This window comes from Meleagris gallopavo, chromosome 17, assembly GCF_000146605.3.
Source record: "Meleagris gallopavo isolate NT-WF06-2002-E0010 breed Aviagen turkey brand Nicholas breeding stock chromosome 17, Turkey_5.1, whole genome shotgun sequence".
In the NCBI taxonomy this organism is placed as follows: domain Eukaryota; kingdom Metazoa; phylum Chordata; class Aves; order Galliformes; family Phasianidae; genus Meleagris; species Meleagris gallopavo.
The window spans coordinates 7503894-7526161 of record NC_015027.2 but is presented as its reverse complement, the minus strand read 5'-3'; the positions used below and the strand labels follow the sequence as shown (position 1 = coordinate 7526161).

Genomic DNA, 22268 nt, shown 5'->3' with positions numbered 1-22268 from the left:
TTTTTTTATTTTAATGAATCACCAGCTTGCTTTGATAATTTTTTTGTATTATTATTTGTCTTACTCCCCTTTGAAATTTCCTTGGTGAAAAGGAAGGAGGGAAAACAGCATTTTCCCCTCATGTATTGCTTAGGTGCTGATCTCAGTTATCTTTTTTCCCCAGTCCTTGCCTTTTATGCAGAGTATGTTTCCTCCTTGGGGTGCATCATGGGGAGGAGTCAAATCTCCTTTTCTCCAGCTCTTTTTTTCAGAATCTCTTTGAACTGAGGAAAGCAGCAAGTGGCTAATCTCCCTAGTGACAGGCTGCTAAGAAGAGTGCAGGTCAAAACATAGAACAAGCTCATGAACAGTCTTGATCTCTTTTACAAAAGGTGGTTCCTGCTCTGTGAGCGTTGGCTCACACTGATCTGCCTGCTGCCTTCCTGAATGACATCAGATATTGTTCCTGCACATAGCATCCAAGTCCTGTTTTTCAGGGCAGGTTTTTTTTCTAATTCTGGGTTTATGTGAACTGAAAGTTTTCTGTGATGCACGAACATGATTTAATCTGCTGGAGCTGAATGAGTATTTCAGTTAGTGCGAGGAGATGAATGCAAAGGGAGTAAAATCATTCACTGCAGAGACAGAAGGGGCTGTAACAGGAAAGGGAGGATCGATTGGGCTAAGCCTACAAGCCAGGATGGAGGGAATACTGCACATAGTTTGGCCCATGCTGCTGGTCAGGCTAACAATAACTGCAGTTCTTTGTTCTGTGGTTTGCTAGGGACTGCTGGTACAGAGGATCCAGGATAGCACCAGCCCTGTCCTGTTTGGTTTGTGAGTGGTTCAGTCAATGCAGTTGTTTGGTGTTTGGGAAGGCAGCAGTGGCCCTGAGGCTGAATTTAACTAGCAGAGCATTGGAGTCCTTGCTGAGGAGAAGGATGCATCGTGTCCCTCCATGATCTGCAGAAGGGTTTGAATATGTCCTCATAACAAGACTCCAAAGGAAAGGCAGAAGTGTGGGGAGGAATAAAGACTTTGCAATTTTTGATGGCTCCTCTGGTCTTGCCTGGAGAATTTCAGGTCCAGCTCTCTCAGGAATGGTTTGAGCCTTTTGTAGCTGGCAGCACAAGGGAGCCAGGAGGAATTCACTGAAGGCTTTTTCCAGACTTTTGAATCTGTCTCCCTTCAACCTGATCTGTGCCATTCTCTCGCTGCTCCTTTTCTTCCCAGCTTATACTTCTATAATTTTACTTCTTCGCATTTTTGATATTTTATCTGCAGATATCCACTTTACCAACTCAAAAAATCAGTTTCACAAAAGGAGGGAAGAGGGGATCTGCATAGCACGGTACCCTTTGACTCAGAAAGGGAATATGAAGAATCTTGCACCCCATAAGACCATGGAGCAGTCCTTTTATTTGCTCACTGCTGACCCTTCTCCTCTGTTCTTTCATCTTTAATAGGAAACCTATTTAACGTTTTACAGGGGTTGGTTCCTTAGACAAGCAGGAAAATAAGTGCTTTGAGATGAAGTATGTACAAATATTATATGCCAGAAGGGAGGGAGTTATAGCCCTTCCAGACTTATTAACAAACGAGCTCTGCAGATTGCATCTTTCTTCTCAGCTGAACCTAGATGCAAATGACTGTTGGAGCGTGTGTCATCTTTCCCTGCCAAGATTTGTGCTTCCAGCCAATTCGGTCCATTCTTGTAAAGCAGAGGTTAACAAAGCTGCAGAATTCATTTGGTAGATGTGTGTCCCTTCCTTGGCTTCAGCTCATCTCGTACTCTTCGCAGGGTGTTGTTTCAGAATAGTTCAAACTAATCAGAGTGGTGGTGGCTGCCATTCTGTCTCACCCATGGCTGAACACTCCTACTTTCTTTGAAGTGTTAGCACTGGGATTTGTGTGATCACACAGTGGTATGGAGGGATGGAGCTACCTGAAAACTAAGCCATTTTTTTAGTTTTGGGTCACTCTGCTGGCTGAGTAGCTTAGTGTCTGTTATCCTCAGCACCAGTCTTTATGCAAAGAGCGCAGACAGGCTGTTCCTTCTGGAAATAAGACCCCTCAAATCACATTTTGTATCAGCTTATGCTGCTGTGGACCTTCCCCTCCTGCCTGGAGAGATTGTTGGCAGACTGCTGTAACACGTGCCTAAACAAAGCTTGTAACTGCAGGCAAGAAACTGGATATCATTCCTTTAGGCTTCAGTTTGACTTAGAGTAGGAGAGGAGGTTGGCAAGGGAGCAGAAGTGCAAAGTAAAGCCTTTGGAAAGTTGAGGACTAAGCCTAGATGCAGGCAGGCATGCACAGCTCAAGGCCTGGTGCCTACTTCTTCCAGAGCCTTTGGACAGGTGTTGACAGTAGAATACTTAAAAAATACTCTTGGATGCTTCACACTCTGCCTCACAGCTGGAGTCAGAGAGCTTCTGGTGACAGAAGCTTGGGAGGAAAAAAAAAAGAAAAAAAAGCTACTAAATATGCAAAAAGCAGCCAATTTATCTCTCCAAGCACAGAATCCCTTAATTCTACAATGCTGGTCTTGAAACATGCACACACACAAGGAATCATTTTCTTCCTACGCTCTGCAGAAAGCCAAACCATTCTTCCTCACTGACATATGCCAATACCCATCTTCTGCTTTTACCCTTCTCCTCCTGCATCACACATGTTCCAGTCCTTCCGGGAGCTCTCACCCACGCACGCTGCTGCTGTCACCACGTCGGATGAGCTCTTTGCTTGGCTGTCACGTGAGGAGATGGCCCTTTGTACAGCTGTGGTTTTGGATGAATATATTTTGAAATTCCACTTCTTGTAATGTGTCTCAGGCTGATCTTCTGCCACGCTTCTTGGAGTTAAACAGTGCACGACAGCAGAAGGATTTGTCCTTTACAAATAGCACAAAAACACTGTAGAATGAATAGACGAGCACGTTGGTAGCAGAGGAGGTGCTCAGTGGCACAGGTAAGAGGACAGCAGTAGGCAGTCCAAAGAGGATATCAAAGCACTAAAGGACATAAAGGGAGAGCTCTTCTGTTTGGAACACAGAGATAGGGGTGAGAAAAAAAGCAGCTAAAAACATGAAAAAGAAAGCAAGGACTAGATAGGAGACTTGGATCTTGTACTGAACCAATATAGGAGCATAGCAAAAGCCTCTGGAAGGCGACAGTTTGCCCAGGCCCTGTTTGAGAGGTAAAGACTGTACTAATTCACTCTATAATGATATGAAGTAAGAAGTTTTTCTCTAGATGTCCTGGAAAGTCTTTCAGCATCTGAACTGAACACCTGCTAGTCTTGGGGCTGTTTGTAGGACACATGGAGTCCCTTCGCCACCGCACTGCCACTCTGATACTAAGCCCATGCTTTGTTGGATGTTTCCTTGGTGCTTCTGTAATCTATAGTGATTTCGGGATATTTTAGGAACCTTTAACACCTTCTGTAACCTTAGCAAATAGTGTAACTTCAGAAACAAAGTTGAGAGAGATGGTCTCCCAACACATGTTGTATGTGACATACAATTCCATAGGACCGTTCATTCAGATAAAAGACCTCATGTTTTGGGAGACTATTTAACCAAAGGCTAGCAAAGGAACAGCTCTTGGTGCCCTCGGGAGAGAGTTAACCAATATAGACTTTGGTTCCCAAAATGCTAGGTATGACCTATGGAACTGAGGTGGTATGGGTACCTGACAGGCACAAGTGCTGCCTATGGGGACCTCTGGCTTCCCCAGGGTGTGGGGTAGGATGGGCTGACTCATGCAGGAGGTCAGAAAGGTGCCTTGTGCTCCCTGGCAGTGGGGCTTGGCAGGGATCTGGTAAGCCAGTTGGGAAATCCTTTTATTGTTTCCCTCTGACCTGCTGAACCCTCCTGGCAAGTTGACTCTTTTGCAACAAAGGATGTGACCCGTTGCTGGAAGTGCTCCTCCTCAGCTCCACTGATGCTGAGCAGCTTGGTGCACGCTTGTTGTGGCCAGCCCTAATGAAAGTCCTGTTTTCCCAGAGAAGCTGGTAGTTAGACCTAATATCAAGCTCCACACCCTTGTGAGGATGCATTTCCTGACTTGACCCCCAAACTCTTTTTCCTCTCCTCTCCTCCCTAAATCCTTGGTTGCTCATTGTGGTAGTATACCTTTGCTCCAAAGGGGAAGCTTTCTAAACTAGCTCCTCAGTGAGAAGAAATGAATGACAGCTCTGGGAAGCTTAGTATTTTCCTGAGTGGCTGACTAATATACATCCCTTTCACCTCTTTACTTCTGTTCCAGGCAAGCTTAGGAAATATATCTTTGTCTTCTTTCCACCCAGCTCTGTTTCTGAGAGAACCTGCTGCCAAAGACTTTTGCTGCCTCATGGATGCACTGTGTCTTGTCAATCTGGACATTCATACCCCAGAGTGCCAGCCAAAAGAAACTCATTCCAACAAGTGGTACCTTAGTCCCAGATGGGAAGTACAAAGGCTTTTAAATCACACCCCTGATTTGGCATTGTGTAGCTGAGTTTTCTGCTTGGATTTTAGTGAGATGTGGGACAGATAGCATGACTGCTTGGAGAAAGTCTGCCTGGATGATGGCAGCCAAAGACTGCGAATTTAGAAGGCAGAAAGAGGGGTCACCTATGTGGAACCAGGAAGGCCGGGTGGAGGCTTGCTGCAGGGTTTGCTGATGGACTCTTCTTACTTTGTGGAGGCTTGACACTAAGGCCTGCAGTTACTGTTCCCTCTGCATAGGCTTCCCTTCACTGGAGGAAATGCTTACCTTCAAATTACTGTGGTTTAGGTGAACAATAAGCAGAGGTTGGGCAGGCAACAAGAAGCTATTCTCATTGCCCCAAAGGAGCTGAGCTGAGTTGCAGCATAATTAATATGCATCAGATTTAGCAGCCCGAAATCAGGTTTTGGGCTTATTCACAAAATCTCTTTCCCTGCTTTATTATTGCTCCCAAAAGAAATTCTTTGCAGCTGTGGAGAGTGTTTTTGCTACTGCCAACATGCCTCCTCCTTCTTATTTATTTGTTTTCAAAGCTGGATGTTTTTAGTTTCCTGCCTACCTAGGATTTGTTCATCAGGCAGGAGTGGGGAGCTGTGTGCAAGTGCACATCAATGCAAGCAGGCCTTCCCTCCAAAACCACTGAGGAGAAACCAGGAGGATCATGCCTACAAATTAAATATTAATGTATGTATGGGCCTTCCAGAGCCTGAATCACTGCTGGATGCTGCATCTTCACAGACCTGTGCCCAGAGATGGTGCAACAGTCTGCTAGGGAGCAGTACTGATGGTACTACGGAAAAGGTGCAGCTTTTGCTCACTGAATCCTGGGGCCTTTGTGTGGTGGCAGGCAGACCCAAGGTGAGATGCTGACGTGCTATCTGTACTTCAGCAGCTTGTGGCTGCAAGCTGCAGACAGGAAAATGCAGACCCTTAGTCTGTGTCAGGAAGTTTAGGGCATTCTAGAACAGACTAGAAACAAGAACTGTGACTGCAAGGACATTTATCGCCTGTGTTTCTTGCCATGCTGCCTGCTGGGGCTGATGTGGTTTATTTTCATTTTGGAGAACCAGGGTGGGACGGATGGTAGGAGGAAGGAGGAGGAGTGTGGGGGTTTGCACTCCCACACCCTCTGCAGTAAACGTGCTTAAGGCTTGTTAAGTCATGCAGCAAGTAAAACCCGTGAGGCATAACGCTGAGAAACTGAGGCATGAATTCTGGTTTGGATGTCTTGACCTTGCTGAGGTTAACTGCTTTCCTATTGCACACTGCTGAGCAGCTGAGCAGGGCTGCCTCTTGGCAAAGGATAGATTTTGCATTTGAGTTTCCTGCAGAGATGCTTGTCCTACTGACAAGTCGTGCGTGGGCCTGGAGAAGGCTGACAGTGACAGAGCAGAAGGGGGTGTTGTTGGTTTGCACTGAGCAATGTGAGCTGATCTCTCCTATCTCCAACCATGGTGCTGTCTTGGCATGTACAGTGTGTGTAATGTCATTCATTGGTGTCAGCAGCCATCCTCCTAGCTGGAGTAACAAGTAAAAGTACTGTGGGTGAGGAAAAAGCATCTTAGCAAACCTGTGTGCAGAAGCTGATGGTGGCTGCTTGTACTGGCTGTGAAGCAAACTAACACTGACAGACATTTTTGTGGGAATAAAATTTGCCAAAGTGACATACCCTTGGCTTGCTTTTGAAAATCAGGGGAAATTTCTATTCTGCATGATGTGCAATCGGACTCATATTGATCCTGACATCAGAACAGAAGGCCTGGGCATAATGCAAGGCTTGAAACTCCTGTGTTGGTCACTGGTGACAGCACAGACCCATCTGTCTCAGTGCCAGTGCTCGGCCTTTTTGTCTGTCAGCTATGGAGTCCCTGTAGGGGAAGAAGGGAAAAGATGCTTTTGCTCTCCAATGTATGCCTGTTATTTAGGAGGTTTTAAGTCTCCTGGGAACTAGAAATAGGAATAAAGGTATCGAGGTTGTGCAAATTATCTGTATCATCTAGGTTTGGGGAATATTTGATTTATTTTATTAATTATTTAGGGAAAAATGAAAGCTTTTAATAGGTGTGGGGTGGGGGCATATCCAGATGATCCCGTTTAAACACAAGCAGGTAGGGGACTACAGAGAAGTTTGCTAGGTACACATTTTGTATCTAGCAAATGCAGAGAGAGGATAGCTTGAGCTGAATTCAGTTGCTGAATGATAGGGGAAGTCTGGACAGAAAAGTGGTGTTTGCTGCTCTCTGCTGGTTTGTAAAAGGGATGCTGTGATGGTGGCCCTCGGGCACTTAAAGGCAGGCGATGACTCACCATAAGTAACACTTGGTCTCAGAGACAGGTGATGGAAATAAACCTCAGCTCTGACCTGGCACCTGATGAATAAAGCCATTTTTGCCCTTGAGAGAGAAGGCAGCAGCAGGGAGCAGAGCTCACAGCAAGGAGCACATAACAGCCTGTTTTTTTCCTGAATTGGAACAGTTTATTAAATTGGCTCCGGTAGGAGTCAGGCATAAGGAGTGCGTCGCTGAGGGAGGCTCAGTGCTTTATCTGGGGCCCTTTCTTCACTAACTGAAACATTTTCTGTTTTTCACCAGCACCGGCAGCTGCTGAAGGACAGTTTCATGGTGGAGCTTGTTGAGGGGGCTCGCAAACTGCGTCACGTCTTTCTTTTTACTGATCTGTTCCTGTGTGCCAAGCTCAAGAAGCAGATTGGAGGGTGAGGTTTCCCTTCTGGTCTATGTGTTTTGCATCTCAGCCTCAGCAGAGTCCTGGGTTCAGCCAGCAACAGCAGCTGAATATGAGTACTCCGGTCCTGGATAACCAGAATCTATAAAATGTAGTTGGAAAGAGTGTGATTAGCAAGGAAGTGCTGTCCATCACAGGAGACCTTGGCTCTGAGAAACTCCTCTCCTTGTTCACCTCAAGCAACAAGTTGTGCCCTTTTTGAAGCACATACTTCCAGGGAAGTCATTTTGAAGAGAGTGGGACTTTCCCAAGAACATCTGTTCTGGCAGGAGGGGTGAAGAAGGGAGTAAATAGCATGAAACATTAAAAAAACGTGGACAGGCTATTCTGGTGAGAGCACTGTGGAATGGCAGTCACAAGGTGTAGTTTCTTCTGGTTGGGTTACATGGAAGTTTGTACACTGACACTTCTACCTCCACTCAACCATCCCAGCTCAGGCAGGAGAGACCTGAGCTTAGACCACAGGCAGCCATCCATTCACACATGTGGCCTTGCTTTCAAACTCTGCCTCTACAGAGGCTTTGAAGAGGCAGAGCAGAGGATTAAAAGCGTGTGCACAAGATTTTTGTGGGTTTTTTTAGGACGGAAGGAACTAGGTAACAAAACAATTTGCTTTCTTGTGCACTGTACTGGCAAGCGGCCCTTCTTGGCTTTCTTACTGGAAAGCAGCATTTTACCAGATTTTTTTCTGATGTGGAAGTCATAAAGAAGCTGGTCCCTACTTCTGTATCTTATGAGATATAATGAGGAATGACTTGTAGGAAGAGGAAGTGAGTGTTTGCCAAGCACCAGTAAGCAGCAAAGGTTTGGACCTTCTGTCTTTCAGAAAAAGCCAGCAGTATGACTGCAAATGGTACATCCCACTCACTGACCTTAGTTTCCAAATGGTGGATGAGTCCGAGGCAGTGCCCAACATCCCACTGGTACCTGATGAGGAACTGGATGCCATGAAAATCAAGATATCCCAGATCAAGAATGATATCCAGCGTGAAAAGGTAAAAAAATAAAAATAAAAATAAAATAATAAAAAAAAAAAGGTTAGAGCATTCCATCCCACATACACAACAGACTCAGTATCTCTGCTGAGATGAGATGCTGATAGAAGCATGGAGAATCCTGCTAAAACAGGCTGTTCAGCAGAGATTTGTGGTACAGCTCAGTTATCAGTGATATCTAGACTGCTGCACAGCCCATTGTTGCTCATTCTGGTGCACTGCTTGTATGATGGCCTCCTCTGAGGGAGGCAGAAACAACAAAAGATGTTGTATTGCTCCTCTGCTTATATGGATCTGCCTGTGATTATTTCCAGGCATTTATGTTGAAAATGAAACTCTCATGCTATAGAAATGAGAAAAGCTGGGAGTGCAGCATACCAATATGTGGAAAGTCTGGCATCTAACTGTCAGAGTATATCCTCATTTCCTTTAGAGAAAAGGGTCTGAAAATGTGTGTTGGTGTAAATGAGAGCAAGTGTAGGAGAATGATGTGCATGTCCTTTTGTCTCCTTCTCTCCTCCCACCATTCAGAGGGCCAATAAGGGCAGCAAGGTCATTGAGAGGTTGAAAAAGAAGCTCTCAGAACAGGAATCACTCCTGCTGCTGATGTCTCCCAACATGGCTTTCCGGGTGCACAATCGCAATGGCAAGGTGAGTGGCTGTTTTGGGCTGTCTCAGGCTTTGTGTACTAGAAAAATTCTAAAGGGCTCTGTGTGCTTGCATGTGCATTGTATAAGGAGATCCTATTTTCTTCTGTCTGGTCTGAAAGCCCTTTCCAAGGAGCAGACACTGAACTCTTTTTACACTGAAGGTTATGATAATGTCTTGGAAGGCCGTGACTAATTTGAATGTGACATTGTCATAAAAAAAAAATATATATAAATGAATCTATTAGCTGAATACTTGTCTGTGACTGGACAAGTCCTGTCAGAACAATAGGAACTGCCCTCTTCACCTAGGAAAAAGCTCTGCAGCTACTCCCTTTTGGCCTCCCCTTCAGTTCAAGGCTTAGTGCATTCAAGGCTGCCTCCTCAGAGCTGTGTGCTGCACTTCACACAATCACTTGGCACCAGGGATGCTGAGAACGATCTCCGTTTAGCTTTGCAGGACTCTCAGTGTGCCAGAGGTATCACCTGCTCTGACAGTGCTGGAACCTGTCTCTGTGGCCTTAGCACACACAAGGCACTGTCACAAGATCCTGTTACAAACCAGTCAAAATTCAGAAGCTGGTCACTGCTTCTTCAGCTTGCATCAGTGTCTTGGCCTGTCATGGAAGCTTTTAGGTTTCATGGTGCAGCTGCTGTACGGAACTGTGCAGAGCTATCGTGGGACATCATGCTGCCAGGGCCACAGCTGCTGTTTGCAGGGCAGAGCCCTGTGAAGGCTCTGACTGCAGGAGTCTGTTTGTTGGTGCTGCTGACACATTGCTGACATGGCACAGTGCCAGAGTCCTGCCTGTCAGTGACAAAGCTGTGATGTAGGGCAATGGAAAAAGTACCAGAAGAGCAGTATATCCAAGAATTTCTGCTGGAGAAAATATTGGAGGCAGACCAGCTCTCTGTGGTGAGTCAGACTAATGCATACCCCATGTTCTTCTGGTTTTTTGGATAGAGTTACACGTTCCTCATTTCATCGGACTACGAAAGGGCAGAGTGGAGGGAGAACATCCGGGAGCAGCAGAAGAAATGTGAGTGACCCTCAGCTGGCTATTGGTTCAAATGGTGTGAAATTGAATCCAGAGGATACGGTGTGGGGCGTTCAGAGTGGAATTTGAAAGTCTTCTGTCTCTGCACATCTGAGCCTGTCTGTGGGAATTTTGCTTCCCATACCATGCAGGGAATGTGTGGGAGGAGTTTCTCTCATTTACCCTACAGGTAGAGATGTGTAGTTTCAGGCAGAGGAAACAACTGCACCCTTTGACCAAAGAGACTTTTATTTTGGCGTGGGTGTTTTTTTGGCTTCGCAAGAATGTGGGTTCCCCTTGATTCCTGTGAACCATTTTGAGACATTTTACTCTAAATTTGGAATAATTGAACATGCCCTAAACAGAGATAGGCTGCAGCAGTAGTACAGACCTAAATGCTATGGTACTGTTGCTGAGTGTTGCCCAGGGAGCAGCTGTCCATTGCGTGCCCAGAATGAGAGAGCATGCATGCAGCTTTTGCTTTGAATTTAATTGCTCTTCCTTTGGATTTCCGTGGCAGGCTTTAAAAGCTTCTCACTCACATCAGTGGAGCTCCAGATGCTGACAAATTCCTGTGTGAAACTCCAGACAGTTCACAACATTCCCCTCACTATCAATAAGGAAGGTAAGACGTACAGTTTGTGCTTTCATATGGTGTAACTGCAGTGAAAGCCTGTCTCTGCCTGCTTTTGTGCATTTCCCCTAGAGCTACTCTTAATATTTCTTTCTGCTACAGCTTCAATCTGGTGATGATTTCCAAATCTAGGACACTGCGTCAGAGACCATCAATGTTGCTTTTTAGCCTGCTGGTATAGGCTTTGTGTCTTTATTTCACTTTTGTCCTTTGTATTTCTTCCATGCTGCCTTGCTGACCCTAGCAGTGGCATTGTAAAAGCCCCAAATTGCCAGAAGTTATAAATGGCTAGAATACATGTTCCTGCTGCATCCATTTTAGGGACATAAACTTCTGCAAAATTAACTCATCACTTTGTCTTTCTCTCTTGGCTTCTCTGTGAATTTAACAGCACTCCTTTGCTTTGTCGTATAGATGATGAATCTCCAGGTCTCTATGGATTCCTGAATGTCATTGTCCACTCTGCCACAGGATTCAAGCAAAGTTCAAGTGAGTTGTAGTTCTGTAGCACAGAGGTGTTGGAGGATGTTAGATAGCAGAGGGAGATGATGGTGCTGCTGACAGCTGGGTATGGATTCATTTAGGACTGCAGCATCTGGGATGATGATGAGAAAGAGGAGTGGTGATTTGGGGAACTGGAAGTGAAACTGGGACACTGGTATAAATTTAGAGGAACGCAATGGTACTGGCTAACATAGATTAAAACATAAAAATAGGTGCAGTGTCTGCAGTTCATCACTATTTTTCAAAAATACGAGATGTCACATAATTAAACAGTGTGGAGATAATGAGGTTTTGATGACTCGGCCCTAACTTAGTCTCTGAGGGATATTATGCAGATGCTGTTGCCAGAGAAATCAGCTCTGATGTGCTGATGGGATCTGGTATCTACCTAGGGAAGTTTCATTTCTCACTGGTGTAAACATTCTGCTCATTGTGGCTTGATTGGGAAATACTAGTTAATAGCACACACCAGACTTATGATATAAGTGAAAGGCTTGTCTGTGCTGAGGTTATTTATACCACTGTGCTGGTAATTCAGCTTCATAAAAGCAACTCTGCTGGTCCAGATGACAAAATTTGCATTGGCCAATGTTACTGGTACTATTATGGAGAAGATATAAATGAAGAAACACCCTAAAGGTGATTAATGTAAGATAGGAGGTTCTAGAAATTTTTATGAAGTTTTTGTCTCCCCTTTCTCAGATTTGTATTGCACGTTAGAGGTTGATTCTTTTGGGTACTTCGTGAACAAGGCCAAAACCAGGGTGTACAGAGACACCACGGAGCCCAACTGGAATGAGGTAGGTTGGGTTGTTCTTGATGTGCTGTTTTCCATGTGACATCAGTGCGTGATGGGTAGAAAAACTGCAAATGAAAGAAAATTTTGTCTGAAGCCCATGCTGCGTGCTTTGGATTTGTGCAGCATGTGCTGCCTTTCAGCAATCACATTGATGGCAGATCCACCTGGCTCTAATTCCTTCTCACAGATTTTCTCTTGATCTGGATGGAGTTAAATAAATTTTTCAATACAAAATGAATCTTGCATTTTCCAGCATCTCATCATTTAAACAGATATGCTTGATTATTATTTTTTTTTAATAAGTACATCAGTGAAAATATACTGAAAGAGGATTTTTTTGGTGGTGCTTTTATTTGTTGTGAGGAGAAAGAATTAGACGTATGCCTGCTTACAGCCAACTTGCAAATCTGCTGGAGAGCAAAATTAGAGGAACGTAGGCGAGTTTGTTTCTTTAAATGATGCTTTGCTGCCTGTCAGTGAAACCTGGCTAAGGAGCCAACTGCCTTAGTCTCTAATTTGGCCACATTATATGTACAAAATACAGCTCCAGTTTGTTTTTAGACCATTTTCATCAGGAAGGAGATCTTTGCCAGACCTGAAGTGCTCCTTCCTGAAGAGTTTTAAGGATAATATCCTGACTTTTAAGAGACTGAAAGTCTTGCTGTGGTGTACTCATTGCTCTGTCCTTTTCTGGTGCCCTGCAGGAGTTTGAGATTGAGTTGGAAGGCTCACAAACTCTGCGGATTTTGTGCTATGAAAAGTGCTACAACAAAATGAAGCTCACCAAAGAGGATGGAGAGAGCACAGATCGCATAATGGGAAAAGGACAGATCCAGGTAAGACTGCACTTAACTTGTTCCTGATTACTGCAAAACATGACAGGTTTTTTTTAATCCTGGAGCATCCCAGAGAGCTTTTTTCCTGCCTTCTGATTGTCTCAACACTGGGAGTTTTCCTCCAGACAGTGAGAAACACAAGTGGGAAGTCAGCAGCCTTTTCCTTCTTGCCTTGTCTCCCTTGCTTACTTCAGTGCCCTTATTAGAAAAGATGCTTTTTCAGAAAAAATTAGGTTCTGATCTCTTGATTTCCCTGTTAATTTCAACACTTCCAGCAGAGAATACAGAAGCTGCAGTGAGCCCTGGGTACTGTTGAGACAAAAGAGGAAGCAGTGAAAATACTATGCAGAAGAACACTGCCTTCCCTCCTTCCCTGTGTGCTGGAAGTTGATTGATGTGCTAGCAGGGCCTTGGAGGACAGGGTTATTGTCCTGATAACTGCCATGTCCAAAGTTTACTGCCCATGACAACAGACTGCATCTGAGATAAATGGGTTTTTTGAACTATTCCACCACTGTGAATCAGTGTGGGCACTTTGTGTAGCAAATATAGCAGGGAAGGGGATGATTGCAGGTGGGTGCTGCTCTCCAGGAGCTGCTGTGTGATAGAGAACTAAAGCTCCATGCAGGAGAAATCAGGCTCCTCAGTGAGTGCTGTCATAGTGAACACGTGTTCCTACGCTTCCTCCAGATTGTTGTACTGTCTGTGCACAGCTTTAGGGAGCTGTTTAAACGTTTGCTCTGAGGATGCATTCTTTACATTGGACTGTTGTACCCTGCCCAGGTAGCTTTTCCTTTCTTGTGTGCAGAAAAATAGGATTGGCTCACCTTCATTTACCTTTAGGTCTTTGCCACTTCTTGGATGATCGCTTTCTCCAGGATGTGAGTGATAATCACACAGGCCAAGGCCATGCGTGGCATTTCAGAAGCAGCTCTGATTGTGGGCAGCTTGCAGGATCATATCTTACTGTTACTCTAGAAGGGTTTCCTCTCTAAATGAGGCTGATGAGGCCCATTGTCCTCCCTCCCCCCCCTAACATCGCAGCCCTGAAGCTCCCATACTATTTTCAGGGAAAGCTTTGTCACCAAATGAACGCTGGGTGTTTGGAAGATAATGTACATACAAATCAATAAATGCTAGTAGAACGTGACTCTCAGGCCAAGCAGAGATCTGTGTGTCCCTCCTGCTGACAAAGGCTGATTTTTTGTGGATCTGAGCAAGTACAAAAGAGCAAGCTTTCAGCCTTGAAATGCCCTGGAGATTTGTGTGCTCTCATTGGAGAAGCATGGAATCACTGACCTTCCAAAATCTTCAAATGTGTTACATAGTTAAAAAAAAAAATGTATAAGATTTGATTTTTTTTGACATTTTTTCCCCACAGGAGTAGGTGTTTTTATGCACAGGATGTGTATGTTGCATTATAACATCTTACATGAAGTTAATAAGTATTAATATTTGTTGGTGGCACTTGAATTCAATCACTTGATTCTTTTAGAGAAATCTAAACAGCTTGGAAAGCTTAAAAAAAAATCAACAGGAATGTTTTGGGTAATACATGAATTTGTGCTGTGTTTTATCACAAAAAGCAAACACAAAAGCTCTCATTTTTGGTAAATCCCCATTGCAGTTTTTAAGGACTCTTTGTGACCTTTCTGAACATCCTCAATTCTCAGTGATTTCTGTTTCATCACGCAGCTTGTTAACACTGTTGAGTAACAACAAACCTAAGTCATAAGAGGGTCTGGTGAGATTTTGGGTTGATAAGAATTACTGAAGGATTTTATCTTGTTCTAATTTTAAATCCAACCTCCAAAGATTTCTCTCTACAAAGAGATTATAATATCAAAATAAAGTCAGTGTCTATGGCTGAAGGTTAGCTGTGTTCATGCTGTCAGCATTTTTTTTTTCCTATCATTGGTTTTACACTCATTTCTCTTTCAAAAGTTTTGTTTACTTTGGAGTTTCTAGTCTATGCAGGTCTTGTTGTTGTTGTCGTTATTATTCAGCCAAAATCTGTCTTGTCTAAAGGCAACATCTGTAAAGTTGGGTGAGTTTTTCCAAAATTCCCCATAGTTAAGAAGTCTGGGAATGTCAGGAGTCGTGTCTGCATCCTCTAGTTGATAAAAACAGGGAAAAATCTGTGTTGGTTAAATAGTAATGTGATCTCAAGCCATGTATGTATTATTGTAAATCTGCAGCTTCTTCCTGCTGGGATTCCTGACTCACCACATTCTCGGTGCTGCAGAGAGGAAGACAATGAATCAAGGAGACCAGGCTGTGAAATGTTTATTAAATCTCTCCATTGCATAACAACACAGGAGGAAGGAAGACTGGAAATTGGTCCATGTGGTCACAAGCTTCCAGGAATGGGCAGTGACTTTAATAGCTCCCATTGCTCATGTTTTCTCTTCCTATGGAATATTTTATTTCCTTGTTTTTATAGCCACGAGCAAGAGCTTTGTGGCTTGCCAATCTGCAAGCCTCAAAAAAAGTAAAACTGCAAAGTTTTGATGTGGGAGAATCTCCTGTGCAGGTACAAATTGAAATCCTCACGAGACCTGAGAGCACAGCACTGGTTGTACACATGGGGGAGGCTTCTGTTACACCTTAGGCATTGAGAAATGCAGGGAGAAGGTGCCAGTGTGAATCTGAGGTTGGTGAGGAGTTTGGTAAGGGAAGAAATGGACAGATATATTTTGCAGCAGGAAGCGTGAAGGGGAGCTCAGTTTTAGGCTCGGTTTGTCTCTCATTTTGAACTGTATTTTTTCTTTCTGTTGTTACCTTGCAATCTGTCTTTGGCACTTGAATGGCACTTTCACTCTTTGAGGTTTACACTTTGTGTGGCCAGCATTTCCCCACATTTTGAGTGTAGCTGCCTTTTGTTTGGTCATGAGACTGTGCATGCAAGCGAGCACATATATCCTTTGGAACAGGCTGCCTGAGCAAACTGATGCTTCATCCTGTGATCCATCTCCTCCAGTTGGTGCCTCCTAGATACACCACTTTGTTATTATTTTTTCTTTTTACTGCATGATCAGCTCCGGCAAACTGCTCTCCCTCACAGCAGCGCTGGAAAGTCAGGGAGGATGTGACTTTCCAGCAGTCATTCAGTGGTAGCAACGCACCATCATTCCTCTGTTGCCATGCAGAACGATCACTCTTATCTGCTTAATTATCTGGGATGTCTCATAGCAGTGCACATGGCTATTTCACAGACATCAAGGTTTGTTTTCCATGTAAAACAGATTGTTGCACGCAGTACCTCCCAAGTAGCAACTCAGAAAACCTTTTACACGCTTGAGTTCCTTTAAACAGTTTGGTCATGCAGAACAGTACCCCAGCAATGAAAACAGGGTGGAAGTGAAGAGCCAGTGGGTCATGTCTAAGGGGTGATGGTGGCAAAGATTAACATGTCAGCAGCGGGCTTGGAGAAAAATGGGGTTATGGCTGGACTGGGAGTTTCCAGCACCAGTGAGACTCTGACAACACGTATGACACATCAGTTACACTTAAAAACTGATGGAGTGTGAAGTTGCCAGGGTGATTTAATAAAGGGAGGAAGTAATGCAAATAAATAACATAAAGCACACTAACACTAAGGCTGCCTCAGTCACTGCTCCCAGACATTTCACTTCTGCTGATGCTTCTTTGTTTTTTCCACTTTCTGTATGTTTTCTTTCCTCTTCTGGGGACAAAAATCAGCAAACTCTCTGTGGTGATTTCTTAAGACAAAGCACGGACGGCTTAGTGCCTGCCCTGCATTTGCTATTGACCAGTGTCCTCAGTTTGCCTTTCTCCTGGTCCCTGCCACTTTGTGTTCTGCACGCTCAGCCTCTGCTGACTTCTGTACACTAATTGTGTGCCTTAATTCATCGCTAATTTGCTACGAGCACCAGAACCTTGCACTCAGAAATCCCCGCGGTGCCAAGCTGCTTTGTTCTCTTGTGTTTTGTGCAGGATACAGAAAAGCATTTGCTTGATTCATTAGTGAATTTAGGGATGTAGCTTGCCACTGCCAATGCCAAAGAAGTGGGCCACAAGAGGCCTGGAGGTGCTGGGGGAGCACAACCCGGTTTGTTTATGCATGCACTTCCAGTGGGGGCTGTGCAAAAAAGCCCATCAGGCTCTTAGCCTTTCATGCTTTCGGTGGGGATGGGATGGGTCCTTTTGTCACTCAAACCCAGTAACCAGTTGGAGGAAATGTTAAGAGGTGCAGTACATTTCACTGTCGCATTAATGCAGAGGCAGCCATTTCACAGTGCCTCAGTGCTCCTTGGGCTGGTGACTTGAGGGCTCTGTGCTCACTCAGAGCAGCCTCCTTTTGGCTCTCTCTCTGTAGATTGCATTCTTCTACTCAGTGCTCCTTCTTCCAGGTCACTGATCTCCAAATCAGGCCAAAAGACAGCACGACCCCATATGTCACAGGCCACTCTCTGTGCTGGAGCATCACACTCACTAACTCTTTGTCATCAGTCTGCTTTGTAACCTGCCTGCTCCTGCTGCCCTTTCCCTGTGTTGCTCTTGCTGGTCTCAGATGGTTGCTCCACTGCAGGGTCTGTGACTAAAAGCTTGCTCAAGGTGTAAATGATGTTTTCTGCTTCCCACTGACACTATTATTTCCTACTGTGATTTTGTCAAACTGTTAAACCTAACTTCCTGCTTCAGTACTGTCGAGAACTTATTCAAACTTTGCTCTTTTATTAGTTTTCATCTACTTGACTTGGTTATTTAAAAAGCACCTTGGATTCATTTTTTGTTGTTGTAGCCAATGATTTGTGCAGGGTTGGCTCAGGTCAGCCTGACCCCCCTCCACACTCCTCCATTCAGTACAAGCTGTTCTCTACCAACAGTCAAACAGCAGGTGGGGAGCACAGGGTCCCTCCAGCCCTACAACAGAGCTCAGAGACAGAGGAGCATAGGCAGCAATTGGTGCACCAGCAGTCCTTGCTCAGTCCCCATTTCTATCCAGCAAGGAAGAGTCTCTGTGAGCTCCCAACTCCAGAGCACTGCTTTTGCTGGTTCTCCCTGTGTGGCAATCACTGAGGAGATGGAGTAGGACTTGGACTCACACTTTCTAATGTCTATTTACTTGCTTTTGTTTTGCACAGCGGTAGGAGTTTTGTAGCCATAACCCAAGCAGAACTGGTAATACCTGCTCGCTTAAACGAACTGGGCCGTGCTAGAGTTCTCCTTTAACTGTTTTGCACATTTCTAAACCCTCTTTTCCCTGCAATCATAAGTACTCCCTGCTACAAATAACGCTCTCAGTGACTCCATTCTACAAGCAGATAGAAAACCGTTTCCAGCTTGGAGGGCTAGCTGTGGCAGCCTCTACCAGCAGAGCCCTGCCGGCAGCTTTGTAGACAGCTGAAGGTCAAGTTTTCAGGAATACTAAGCATAGTTGTTTGTTCATAGGAAACCAAACACTTCAGAAATGGTTTCCTCTTGATTCTGGGAAAGAATGCAGTTCGCTAGAAACCAAACTTCCATCACGGAAATTCAGGGGAGAACAACTCAGGTTCTGGCCAACTTGCAGGGACCTTGGCCAGGCACACAGCCGGGGGCGGATCTGTTCCGCCAGAGTTAAAAGCAAACCCTCTTGGCAAACAGTCTGTTATTCGGGTTTGCTGAAGTGCTGCAGCAAAGCACCTCTGCCCATTGGCCTCTTGGTCCTTTCTGCAGTCCCAAAATGTGGGAGCTGTTAGTTACTGACTATTCCTTACAAGGGGTCTTCAGGAATTTCTGCCACAATTACACCTACAGGAACCGGTCCGATGCGGCAGGAAGGCGCCTGTGTGCAGGCAGCACCCCGCTGTGGGATCTGTGGGATCACATCTGTAACAAAGTGCGCAGAGACAAGGTTGGCCTGACTTGCTCATCTGTTCCTTCTTGGGGTCTCCACAGTGTGAGTAAGCAGGGAGAAACTTCTTTCTGCTTGTTGTCTTTTGCAGGGAGCGTGGCAGGGGGCCGGGGGAAGTGCCGTGTGTGTGCCTGACAGCAGTTCTAGGTTAATTTACTGATGGCTTGGAGCGTGAGCATGATGGTGTGTAAGAGCTCCCAGAACATACAGCAGGTGCCACTGTTTCCACATTTATTTCTGCCTGGCGGAGAAGTCTGCTTTTGCGTGGAGTTTTGTGAGAGGGAGGAACTGTACTGCAGAAATAGCCCTGGTGTCTTTTTCTTTGCAGATAAGAGTGAATTCAAAACACAGAGTGTGGTGCAGCTGCCTCCTTGTGAGCATACAGTGTCTCAGGTGCTCAAGAGCCAAGTGCCACAAAGCTGCCTTAGGAGGCACTGAAGTCTGTTTGCTTTTGCTGGTGCAGGTTGCTGATGGAAGTCCTCGTGCAGGAAGGTCTTTTCTGTATTTTGTCAGTGTAGTTTGAGCTAAGTGTCAGCAAAATCAGCTGGTTTTGAACTCTTTCAGCTAGCACTGGAGTTGCCGGGTGATGTTTGAGTACTTGAGTCAGCTGCTCCCCAACCTCACAACTGTTCACTCAAAAGAAATCAAGCAAAGCTGAAAATGGGACTTGGGGCTTTGCTTCTGAACCTGATTTTAGTTAGTGAATTCTTGCAGTAGCAGAGAGTAGCAGCCAGGTGTTCTTCCTGACTGTGCACAAGATGAAATTAAAAGTAATATGCAGTTCCCAGTGGGACAGCTTTCCATGGTTTTTGAACCAACTTTCTCCTTTTTAACTGGGTTCCTTCACTGTCAGATCCTGATACAGGTTTCATTTGTTCAAAGTCACCTATCTCTGTGTAGATCATGTTCCATTTCTATTCCTTTGTCTCACTGTAGGGTCGTTGTGTCTTTTGAATTCAGCAGAATGTAGTCCTTCCTGGAAAGCCATTGGCTTTGTAGCCAACAGCTATGAAGTTCTCAAGCCTGGCTTTCTATTTCAGCACAGTAATTTTGCACTCATCCAACCGCAGCAGTCCGTGGCAAACTGCAGTCCACTTTCCCCACTTGAGACCAGATTGCAGCATCTGTTTTCTGCCACGCATTTGGAAGTTTTATGGTACTGCGGGAGGAACTGCTCTTGCAGGAACTGCACTTCAGCAGCCATGGTCTCTCCCTCCCATGTTGCTTATGAGTTTTGCTGCCTCCTTCTTGTGATGTAGCAGACTTAGCTTTCCTTCACGCTTGTGCAGAAGCAGCAAAGTGATTCTTTCCCTGTGATGAATTAATAATAATCAATGTTTGTAAATGCCTGAAGCTTACAAATTACTCCAGAATGGAAAAATAAGAGCTTAACAGGGAGGTCTGTCTTTGTCCACTGGAAGGTGTGGTTTTTTGAACGTGTGTCTGTCTGACATTCCTGTGATCATCATACTGTGAGCCTGGGCAGATCAGGTAGAATTACACTTAGTGGGGGGAAAAAACAAAAACAAAAAACGGTGTTTTTTTTTTAAAAAGGAAACAAAACTCTGCAGTTGCTCTTGGTTTTTAGAGCAGATGTTATGGATGGATTTTGTGCTTATTTTGATCTTACAGAAATTATATAAAAGTTCTGCTTTGCAGTACAAGAGAACTGATAGAAAAACCCATAGCCTTGATTATTCAGCTTTGAATGTTTCAGTGCTTACATATAATTAACTTTTTTGACTATTGAAGCTATCAGGAGGCTTCCCAAACTGAAGTAGAGCATGCAAGCAGGCATGCATCTCCAGACAAGAGATTTCCTGTGTACACATACGCAAAGATTCCCAATTCTTACTTCTGAATTTTGAAAATTAATTTCAAAGCCTCTTTTAGGCAAGAAATTAGAGAACAAAGGAGACCTTCTCTGACTTACGTGCTTGGAACTTGCAGCTCTTTGAGAAAGAGAGAGATCTGTTTCAAATCAGTCTATTTTCAGAAAATTTTCCTCCTCTTTTTGGACTCCCGGCCCTGCGAGACAGGGCAAATTTGGCCTGCTGTTCTTGTGCCTGATGTTCTACAGCAATAACTGCAGTTTCCCTTTCCATGGAATGTGAGGTTCTTAGCTTTCAAATACTGATTTTCCTTGTTGAGGCTTCTTGTCGAGGCTTTGCTGTTGAGCAGAGGCTGCACGCATGTTGCTGGATTGTCTATATGAGTGAGTTGTCATCATTATCCCAGGTTGGAGAATGGCACAGTATGTGTCGTGTTACCCAAAATTTGGGAAACCTTGGGATGTGTGCTTTCCTATGGGAATGAAATAATGCATTGAAAGCGATGGAGCTTTGCTTACTCACAAAAGCCTTTCAGACTAGCTGATTTCTCCCAAGTTTGTTCTTGGCTCATGGGTCATTTCCATGTTTTTCAGCTGGACCCACAGACACTACAGGACAAAGACTGGCAACGCACAGTCATCTCAATGAATGGAGTAAGTACAGCAAACAGCACTGCTTCCACACCTCTGATGTGGTTTATGTCTTTGCTGTTCATTGCAGAATAAAGCAGGGAAGAAAATGTTTGAAATATAACACCTGCTCTCTTCTGATCAGGTTGAAGTGAAGCTGTCGGTGAAGTTTACCAGTCGAGAGTTCAGCCTGAAGAGGATGCCATCACGAAAACAGACGGGGGTCTTTGGGGTCAAGATTGCTATTGTCACCAAGTGAGTGGATGGGTTGAATTTCTCCCCATTGCTTTTTGAGAAAGCCAATTAGCCAGTGGGTTGCACCTGTCTAAATCCCACTGAGGGATTTCTTAATACAGTCTGCTCCATTCGGGTAGCAGTGCAGATGGCTGTTGCTGCAGAAAGGTGGTGTACATTTTGTGAGCTTCATTTTTGCATGGGAAAAAAAACCAACATGCATACAGGCTTGGAAACTTTGGGTGTCCACTTCCAGCATGTCGCTTCTCAGAGTTCCGGAAATGCCCCTTGCCCTTTTACTTTGCTGTTAGCTGGCTTGGCCACAAAGTTCCAGAGCCACTAAAGAGTGTTATTTCCTTTCCATAACCAGAAATGTTCAAGTTCTTTGGATCCTGTTGTATTATTTGAACCCCTGATCTTTTGTCATGAATTGTTTACCAGAAGAAACCTGTTTGTTCTGTTACATGCTTTGGGAAGCATAGTGTTTCCTCATTTTGGAAATGCATTAATTTAAAAGCAGCAGTGTTGCTGTGTATCCAAGGATAGTTTGGGAATGCTCTGATTACCTCTGCAGGGCAGCAGACGCAGGGGGCAGTAGGAGCTGGCTAGAAGCCTTAGTGCTCAGGGCTGCTGCAAAATGACAGGGTGATTTTAGCCCGCCTGTCTGGCTGGGGTAGCAAGAATTGAGGGCATGAGCTCTGCTGAACTCTTCTGTCTTCCTTTGTTAAGGAGGGAGAGATCAAAGGTGCCTTACATAGTGCGCCAGTGCGTGGAGGAGATAGAGCGCCGTGGAATGGAGGAGGTGGGCATCTACCGCGTCTCTGGGGTCGCAACCGACATCCAGGCTTTGAAAGCAGCCTTTGATGTCAGTAAGTATTTGTGCCTGATGTTTTCCTCCTAACTGTGAGAACCTGTGTGAGCTCCCTGTCAGATGGCTGTGCTATTTTTAATCTTACGTTCCCCTAGAAACATTAAGAGAGATTCTCATTCAAGGAGAATCATTTTAAACTGGCTGCATGTTTTATTCATATTCCTCAGCCACAGATGCAA

At 44.7% G+C, this 22268-nt stretch overlaps 1 protein-coding gene across 1 annotated transcript in view; it reads left to right on the top strand.

The window, feature by feature from the left end:
• The window catches only part of BCR (BCR activator of RhoGEF and GTPase), a 55467-nt gene that overhangs the window by 21892 nt on the left and 11307 nt on the right, over positions 1–22268 (top strand). The window contains exons 9-19 of the mRNA XM_019621087.2: positions 7061–7182; positions 8038–8206; positions 8738–8857; positions 9818–9893; positions 10411–10515; positions 10939–11013; positions 11731–11828; positions 12532–12663; positions 20949–21008; positions 21130–21239; positions 21948–22087. Coding sequence (XP_019476632.2) covers positions 7061–7182; positions 8038–8206; positions 8738–8857; positions 9818–9893; positions 10411–10515; positions 10939–11013; positions 11731–11828; positions 12532–12663; positions 20949–21008; positions 21130–21239; positions 21948–22087 — 1207 coding nt within the window. The remainder of the gene's footprint in view (positions 1–7060; positions 7183–8037; positions 8207–8737; positions 8858–9817; positions 9894–10410; positions 10516–10938; positions 11014–11730; positions 11829–12531; positions 12664–20948; positions 21009–21129; positions 21240–21947; positions 22088–22268) is intronic.